The 10,130-nt window shown below is 41.9% G+C and overlaps 1 protein-coding gene across 2 annotated transcripts in view; it reads left to right on the forward strand.

Moving 5' to 3' along the window:
- LOC137268232 (G-protein coupled receptor dmsr-1-like) overlaps nucleotides 1-9,918 on the forward strand; it is a 159,839-nt gene extending 149,921 nt beyond the window's left edge. For both annotated transcript variants that reach the window (XM_067802770.1, XM_067802771.1), the window contains one exon: nucleotides 7,912-9,918. In XM_067802770.1, the coding sequence (XP_067658871.1) occupies nucleotides 8,098-9,207 (1,110 nt within the window). In that variant the 5' untranslated portion in view covers nucleotides 7,912-8,097 and the 3' untranslated portion in view covers nucleotides 9,208-9,918. The remainder of the gene's footprint in view (nucleotides 1-7,911) is intronic.
- Nucleotides 9,919-10,130: the final 212 nt, after the last annotated feature.

Consider the following 10,130-nt stretch of genomic DNA (forward strand, 5'->3'; position numbering starts at 1 on the left):
AGTGGGGTCAAGCCATGTCTGCTCTTGTGATTACACGAGCTAGCTCAGCACACCAACACGTACATTGGCATGCTATCATCGTATGGGATGAAAACACCGTCGAAAATAACGAGGGAACGTTATTTGTTCTTTTGAAATGTGTTTAGCTTAAACGTGAACCTATGCCTATTCTCGCCGTCCTGTTTCTGTGAAGTTTGCCATATTTCAAGGTATTTTGTATATGTCCTTTTTTTTCGAAAATTCTTGTTTCTGGAATAAATATCAGGATTGTTCTACGTTTTTTTTCGCATTTACCGAAGGAGAACTTTAACAGTCGGAAAGTGTATAAAATCACATTTCAGATATTTGCAGATCGCGAGTCCCTGAGTGCGTTTTGATCATCAGTACCTTCACTAATCCGTCACGCGTCATTAACGCGTCTGTCGGTTTTATTGGTTATATTAAAGCGAGAAGTTTCTCTGTGACCGCCTGTTTTAAATTGCAGTCTTTCTAGTTAATAAATATTGCAAAAAGAATATACAATAAGAATATATGTTACATTACATTAGTGTTGTAGGATGTGATTTTACCCACTATATGTCGCGCCTCGCTGCATGACGGTCAAGTTTGTGCTCAACATGACAAGTTAGGCTATGGCTTGTCTTTTGTTTAGAGGCTGCTGTCTCCATGTTTTACAGCGTTCTCTCCAGAGAGTATAATGATTTATGTTAGTTTTTGTTTACCATTTCATTACCAAGCCCCAAATTGATTATTTACTAGCATATTGCGGCCGGGTTTAAATTACCATTGACTGACCTGGTCGTACGAGACTTGAGGGAGTTTAACTGACTCAAGCACATGAACAGTTTCGTGGGAGTTAAAATAAGTTAAAGCAATAGGATTAACTGTGATTCAAACAACCTTATTTCTTTTCTGGATAATTAAGAAAATGTTTTACAGGTTAAACGAAGTATATACGTGCTTAAGATTTTAAATGTCATTACGAAAATGATTGTTCCCTTTTACAGGAATGAGAAGCAAACCACAAATGTTGAGTTCATGCACCGACAGGAACTCTTTTTTCATTAATTCTGTTTATAATGTGTTTCTTGTAAGAGGGACATGCCTTTATTAACAATCAACATATCAATCATTTTCAAGGAAACGTTAACGAATGGTATCAGCGCTGACATTGTGTTGCGTTCACTATGACGTACGCAAGGCTTTTAGCTGTTGATACGAGACATTGACGACAAAAGGTGCCCTTTCAACGATTCCCAGGTGTTGTTTAGGGTAATCATGGCATGCAACCAGAGCAAATTATGTAATGCGAATAAAGTGATGACACCTACATCACACTGAGGATGATGACAGTGGACAGGAGCTCAGAGGGGAGGACAGAGGACATAGAGAAGGAAACAGAGGACATAGGAGGAAGAAGAAGGAGGAGCTGAGCTCAGCTGCAATGGTTTCCATGCGGAACACCACTCAGTGCTAATGTGGGAAGTGTTCAGCATAGAATTGATTGCGGACGGGCTATGCTACCGACGTGAAGACTGCGACAGATTTCCTGACAGGTACATTTGGCAGAAACGGTCTACCTCATCATACAGACACCACAACAGCCGTCCCCCCACAGTCAGGGGTATGCACCAGCAGGCATGCTGTCAGACGGCGATCAGTAGCAGCGTCAACCGAGATGAAACTGCAGATTACAAGGAAAGGCACTACGCAAAACAGACAATATGCTGCCATTTCGGCGTTGTAGTCGATAGGAAACCGTGTGGCATGTTACCGTGTTTTACCAATTGTATAAACTAAGTATCCGTCAAGTACGATCAGTGGATTATGATGTTTCGTAATACTGATAAAGATGAAAAATCAAATGTAATGATTCAGTGGCGTGTGCTTGTAGTTGTATATTTAGAGGTTGCAGTTTGTGTCTCTATATAACGCAGCAGCAGCAGCAACAACAACAACAACATCAACAACAACAACATCAACAACAACAACAACAACAACAACAACAACAACAACAACAACTACTACTACTACTACTACTACTACTACTACTACTACTACTACTACCACCACCACCACCACCACCACCACCACCATTCGAACTCATCTGCTCAACTCATCTCATTGAACTATTCAGTCATAACCTTTTGTCATATAACTTGTATATTTTCAGCCTGAGTTCACAATTGCTATTTACAAACTGGAAATTTAGAAGACTTATTTCAGGCGATAAACCATAATCTCGTAGAATACTACAAAGTAAAATGAAACTTTTGAGCAACTTTTCGTTCTCGGTATCGGGTTAAGTTTTGTTTAACTATATACAGCAAGGCCTGCATTTTCCCAGATAGTTTCATTGGCATCTGGTGGAAGAATGATGTATGTAAGAATACCGTATGCAAACACAGGTGAAGAGAATCAGGCAATGCTCTCATGTATCACTTTGAAACGTACAATACATATTTTATAAAGTGAGTATATACATTTATATTTGATAGCTTGGTGCATCGAAGGTTCTCGTTGATTTCCCCAGACAATTGTTATTCAATCCCGCTGTAAGACAGACTGGGTGCTCTGGCATCTCACTCAGGTCTCGCTGTCAACGTGTACATAACGGGTTCACGCAACGCATGTCAATATTCATAGTATACTAGGACGGGTGTTAACTGTAAATCTTGCACAATTTGCATTTGCGGTTGATTCATGATGTGGCTTTAATTACGTGGGTGAACTGCTGGCCCTGAATTCTGTTCGTATTCAGATGGTGTATACAAGACGGTGCAGGCTGGCGGATATAGATGGTGATATTTTCTTTCCCTAGGTCATTTCAGAGTGCATCTGTGACGGACGCCTTAGGCCATTTTAACCTGGTTCTACGACAGACTCCTTGCAATATTTTAAATGAATTCTGCGACGGACACTTTCAGTAAACAGACTCAAACCACGACTGGAACTGTGGTTGGACTGAACCTTTGGTAAATGTTCCTATTTGTTTTTATACCTTTTGCCTCTCTCCTGCTTACATATTCCGTTGCAGAATATTTGCCATATAGCTTATCCTTGCCCTTCGAATGATAACGATTCTTTATTTGTCATATACATGAGGAAGCGGAATGGTACTTAAATAGTAAAATCGTGACACCAAATGAACGGGCTTCTGTAATGCACTGGTGAAATGTGACGCCCAGGGTGCTCATCCCCCTGAGGTGTCTGAAATATAGCTAAACACCACCGTAATCCATTTTGTCATGTGCCTCATGTGACAGACACCAGTTACATGTAACAAGTTTGTTCAGGTCAGACATACGGTTCACAGTTTGGCCTGGGTGTACTGTCTGGTATGTTGAGGTTACAGCTGTAATGTACGGTCAGTTATCACTGGTGGTGAGACATCATGTCCAAGTGCCAGTTTTTGAATGCACAGTTACAACCATGTTGGGAGGTCACCTGGTCAGGCTACTGCGACTTGTACAGTTTCACGGTATTAGGTATAAAATTACATTACAATATTAACACACTAGAACCGACACTCCACAGACGACTGTAGGCACCATGTCAGACGCAGTGTCCGGTACCTATACATGACTATAAATTACAACTTTTCTATTTTGATTTTTTGCATCATTTCGGGGGTTTATGGGAGAAAAATATTAGAGGTCACAAAGGATGTTACAGCTAGTCTGATCATATACAAATAACACTGTGGATAGACGACGATGCTTTCAATCATAATTATCATTATTCTGCCAGTCCCTTATTCGGAAACCGGGCGGGCTCGCTTTTGGTGTCTTCGTAGGGAGTCGAACTTTTGGTTTTAGGATTGGACGCTTGAGATACTAGTGTCCACCTCCAGCTAACTTGATTAACTAAGAACCAGGCAGTGATTTTGCTCATTGTGTTAGTCATATCATACAAGGCCAGCGCTGTGTGTGGGGAAAACCCAGAGTAATGACTGTGAGGTAGCCAAGTGGTTAAAGCAAGCGTTCGCCCGTCACGCCGGATGTGATTCCCCACATGGGTGCAGTGAATGAAGCTCATTCCTGGTGACCCCCTCACTGGAGTCGACCATGTTATACAAAATGGGCCTGGTGAACGCAACTCAACAAAGACTATTGTCTTAGTCTTGAATTTATTTTCAGATTCAGTTTTCAGCCCTTCTACTGGTCGAGTGAGTGTTGTATGCCTACAAAACATGTTGTATGCTTCTCTCGAGGGCCATACAGTCTGATGTATTCCTCTTCGTAGCAGTGTTACCCGAGCCGGCAGTATAGTGATGACACTGCTAGCAAAAGGCGTACATCAGACCGCATCACCCAAGGTAGATGTTTGTAATGTATTTATCTCACAGCCATGTGAAATGTCCAAAATATCGGTTTAATTATTTTATAGATCGATGAGGTATCGACCGTATGACATGTAAACTAAATTGGGGCTCTCGACTGAATTGTAAACAGAGGTTATATGTGGGGTTCCACTTTCGTAGTAAAGTACAATTTCTAGTAGTTTGTGGGGTTGAGTCCCATCCGGGATTGGAACCATCACCATCAGACACAGAATTGCCAGCACACAAAGTCAGTCGCTAACTCGCTCAGCCACCGCGACTTCCACATATTCCAAATATAACATATGTTAAATTTGATAACTGTTAAATGCCATGGTGTAATCATGGATTTTAAAATCACTGAAACGTATTCTAACAAGCTTAAAACTGTTGTAAATGGTTAATTATGTTTCAGCTGAGTGTGCAAACGATGCAGTGTAAAATATTTTAAATAAAGCAGTGAAAGCAGGTAAGATAACTGTACATTGTGAACTACAAAACGACTACTCCAACGGTTTTCCAACACGGCGAACGGCACGCGTCATGTTATGACGTCATATGATTGTCATCGCGGTGTTTGACGTTGGCAGGTGGTAATTTTTTTCCCAGTTTTGACCCTCCGTAGGACTTGTTAACACGTCATTGACCAGTGAAATTAAAGTATTTTACATGGAGGTAAGGTAAAACCTCGTATTTGTCTACGCTGAGCTGGGTACGTGTATGATCTTGCTCAGAATGTTGATGGCAATCACTGTTTCACTGAGAAACCCTGGGTATACACGTTTTTCACACAGCCCTACGCCGCAGGAGTGCAACTTTCAGCTACTGAATGGTCCAAAAGGATTAACAATCAAATAATCACACGAGCCCAGAAGTCTCTTGGACCACTAGTTCCTATCAAGTGACCTCTGGCAACTGTCATCTACTGTTTACAATCAGGTTAAGTGCCTGAGTTCCCGGGACGGAAAATGTGAGGATTGAAGAACACAACTATCTCGTTATGCCAGAGACAAAATACAGTCAGGGAGACTATATATGTTGTAGATTATCCCTGATACAACTGAACAGTGTAAACAATGACTGAATGTATTTGTAAAGAAACACAAATTAGCTCTGAAAACATACCGCCACCCACACGTTTCTAAAGTTATAAAATGATATTCTGCATTATTATGTAAGTATATTTTTCTGGCTACCTGATTGGTCTAGAGGCGGTCACGTGACTGTCGACAAACAGCATATTGACTCCAACCCAGGTCCGACCAAAAGTCGACTTGAGTTACTAAAAAGAGCAATGACGTCAAGTTATGACGTCGTTCTATTGTTTACATGCCACAGCATTCTTTACAAAACGTTATTGGTTTGTCGTGAAAATAAAATGACAGTTCTCGACTATATGGACATGTTTTGGTTTTTAAAAGCTATTTTCGGCAATTATATAATAAAACAATTATAGACTGGTAAATTCAGTCAATACCTGATTTAATGGACCAGCGGAAAGTAATACTGACCTCGGACCTCTTCCTCTGTCAATACTGCTTTTCCCGGGTCCATAAAAACAGGTATTTGCCTCATCACCAGTCTATAATTGTATATTAAGTTCCGGAATTTATTTTTTGTTTGTGGACAAGTATGACAAGCTTGTTTGAAATTTAGAAATAAAATGGATTAATTACGGACTTCTTCATACCAGTCCCATGGTAGGTTATCTTTTCAGTTCGTTTCTTTGCTTCTGATGCTGACGCCTAGTTTATCCTTGGTGCTGCACGTCAATCAGCACAGTTGTGTCCCTTTGGCACACAACAAACCTACAGTTGTGAGTTCGAAACCCGGTTCATCGCGATTGTGCTTCTAGGAGAGTCAGAATCCTAACCATGCTCCCGGGCTTCATCAAAGTGCTAAACAAGTGCAACCGGAATCACTTCGGGCATTTATCTACCGTTGGGCTGATATCATAGGGATACTGTTCAAAGCGACGTTAAAGCCAGCTCACTTGCTATTGAGGTATACATTATGATATGTGGTATATTACAAAGGGTGACAACTCGCATAGGTACATTCCCATACCGCTCACAGGAGTGTTGGGGACATGTGGGAAGAAAGAGGGGATGATGACTGGTCTCAGTCTCTCCTCACATGATCCATGAACACGACCTCTAAGTATTAGTTTTATCCCTTGGTCTAGCCTATGCAGTATTGGTTTATGGATTAAGTCGTAAAGCCATCTTCATTACAGTCTACTGGCACTGACCGCTGAGGAATAGCTTACGGCTTGTTGGTCCACGGTGAAGATGTGTGTAGGGTGGGGCTTCGTAAATGGGCCACTCTACAGCCGAAAGATGCCGTAGAGGGTAAATAATGATATGTGTTTAAAAACCGTCTAATGAGTTGAAATGATTCCAACATGCACTGTCTTCATTGTTACATAACTGCCAGTAATAGTCAGCAGCTGTGATAAAATGTCAAACACATGCAGCCACAAGAAAATTGATTGTGTGATTGTATTATGTGTGACATATTTGGCGGAACGCAGTGTGTGTTTAGGGTTTGACTGAACCAGAGACATTTGTTGAATAGATGTCTAGGACTGGCGATGTATCGGCACATGTGCAGTAGATAATGTTGAAGATGTTGCTATTGATAGTGTTGTGGGGTGCTGTGGGGTTGTGAATCAGGTAGTCCGTCTCACAGTCCCTGAGTTTTCATCGCTATGTGTGAAAGGCATCATCCAAGACAGAAGGCTGTCCTCCTTGTGATTCGTGACATGGGGATTTTGTATGCACATGGTGAATCAAACCCGGGTCTGCGTCAAAGGGAGTGAACGCTTCAATCTTCGATAGGTAACCATTTCCTTACTTGATCCCATACCTGACAGGTGAAAACACACAGCAGACGATCATGCAGATATGTATCCTGATGGGTCATAATTGGGCGATTCTTCAAAATGCGTTGATTGGGTTTATGGATGGGTCTATATTTTTGCGGCACCCTGGGCAAATAAGGTTCCGATTTGCTCCCAACACACTGCATTAGCTCATAAGTAATTTCATCGCCAAAAGGGGAATCGTTTACTTAACATATAGAAACGACGACACTATTAATATTCATTTTGATAGACGTATACGTATATGGAATAACCCCTGTTTCCAGTGTTAGAGTCAACCGCTCTTTGGCAGTACAACTATTGTGTTGGTGCTTCCCGTGTATTATCGGTCAATGAGAACATGTGTGTTGATCTCGCGCTGTTCATGTTCTGCGCGCTTGGAAACAGAATCTCTCAAAATAACGATTCTGTGGACAAATGGCAGGGACAGACAACAATAGACATGCTTCGCATTAAAACAGTGTATTATTATGATTATTATTGTCATTTTTCAACACGCCATCACGAGTGTGGATAAATATAACTTGTTATTGCATGTCTTGCCCAGAAAGCAGGTTTGAAAGTTACAGTGATATCTTCCGTGCTTGTCACTATGTTCACACATTTGATAATATTTAGTCACGACTAACTTCGCTTTGATGAGAAGAATTTTTTTTCTGTTAAATGTGTAACATGGCATCCTAAATGTGTTTCCTTGCTGTTGCAGGAAGAAGACGTCTGTAGAACCTGTCGGATTTACCTGTCATCGCCGGACAAATGGTCATGCCACAAGTCAATTTGACTAAGCGTTCTAGTTAACAGCTTAGTCTTTCATCAACCAATCAAAGCACCCAAAGGCTTGATATCATCGCTGACTGCCTGTCCCTCAGACATTGTGGCGGGCCCTGGACAAATGACGTCAACTGCTGCGTACTTAAACACCACTGTCGGCAGTAACAACACGCTGTCAGACATGGGGGCTAACGTTTCTGAAGAAGTACCAACGGGCCTGCAGTTATGGAGTTCATGGTACCAACCCATCCATGGGTACGCTGCCCCTATAGTGTGCCTCTTCGGAGTTGTGGCAAATGCTTTGAACTTTTTTGTTTTGACCAGCAAAAATATGCTATCGCCAACTAACGTTATTCTTTCGGGTTTGGCCGTGTCTGATGGACTAACAATGGCAGCCTACTTCCCATATGCCATACTTAACTACCACATGTTTGCTACCCGTCCGTCCCCGTTAGCAAACGCCCGTTTTCTTTTGTTCTACGCCATTTTCAGCGTCGTCGTTCACTCCATTTCAATATGGCTGACGGTTTCACTGGCACTCTTTCGTTACATCTTCATACGTAACCCTCGACACGGAGCCAAATTGTGTAGTATTCAAAGAGCCAAGCTGACAGTCTTGATCGTATCGGTAGTGACGACGATTGCGTGTATACCGAACAGCGTGTCCTATGAGTTCACAACGTACTCGGAGAACAACGTCACGTCTTGGTACATCGACGTCAAGAAGGACACTCCTGCAGCAGTGTTCATCAAGAACCTCAATTTCTGGACACAAGCCCTCTTGGTAAAACTATTACCGTGTTTTCTGTTGACAATACTAAGCATGTGTTTGGTTAAGACAATGAAAGATGCAGAGAAGAGGAGGAAGAAGCTATTGAATAAGACCAAGAAAGCAGATGACGACAACAAACGGCAAGGGAAAACCAACAGAACGACACGCATGCTTCTCATTGTCGTTGCATTGTTTCTGTTGACTGAGATACCTCAAGGGATCCTTCAACTTCTCAGCGGAGTCATCGATGGGTTTTTCAGAGACGTGTACAGCCCGCTAGGGGACTTAATGGATATTCTCGCTCTCATCAACAATGGAATAAACTTTGTCCTGTACTGCACAATGAGCAAACAGTTCAGAGATACGTTCATTAAAATATTTCTAAGGGAAATGAAAAAGGGAGGCGAGAAAAGGACAGCTCTTGTGCAAACCCAGGCTACACGGGACTCTGATGTGTGAATGTACTGATGTGCCTCGCTCTGCTCAACTGTATGAACACTGTGCCTAGTCTATAAACATGTTTTGAGAAAGTGGTTAGAGCCATGCGTGATTTTTGAGGTTATGGTGTAGATAGCCATGCCGGCTGCCATACAGTTTGTCAGGAAACAGAACAACTAGGTTGACCCCTTACTGCAGATCTATTATGACGTCATAATTGACTGCAGGACGTGTTTCCTGACAGGACTGTGTTTCGAGCTGGCCTTGCACGGGACTGATGAGATGCCTTGAGTGACTGTTTGTAGTTGGGAGAGAACACTTGTAAATAGTCCTTCAATTTGATCTGTGCATACGGTGAACTATAACAGAATGATGTAAATCAGTTGCATTGATGACAATGATACATGTAACAGTAACGTGACACCCTGCTACTTGTGTAAATTCAGTAGTGGACGTCGGCCGTGACAGATCAGTCGGATACTGCATCTGCGACATCTTCCTCGGCTGCCAACGGTGACGTTCATAGGGTGATGAGACAATGTATATCCCCATCATATGGTCTGTATATTTCGCTGGCTTGATTGAGACCTGCTTCTTGTTAATGCTGTATATACATATATCTCGTATATTCCTCTGTTGAATGTTGTTATCATGCAAAACAGCTACCTTTACATGTGTCGTAGTGTGCACTTTATTTGTACTGACTTACGTAAGGTAAATAGTATTTTGTGATACCGTCATTTTGCGTCATTTGTGCCCCACAGTCTGGAACTGGCGTTGGAGCTACTTATACAAAGCTTGTACTTACAGATACTACGCACATGATACATCACCATAATGAAGGTGATGACCAATGCTGGGCGGTCACAAGCAACACATAACATACGACTGACATAGCGACTATAGTAAATATCCCGTATCACAAGTCCTCAATATGTATTAAC

This window comes from Haliotis asinina, chromosome 16 (genome assembly GCF_037392515.1).
Source record: "Haliotis asinina isolate JCU_RB_2024 chromosome 16, JCU_Hal_asi_v2, whole genome shotgun sequence".
Lineage (NCBI taxonomy): Eukaryota > Metazoa > Mollusca > Gastropoda > Lepetellida > Haliotidae > Haliotis > Haliotis asinina.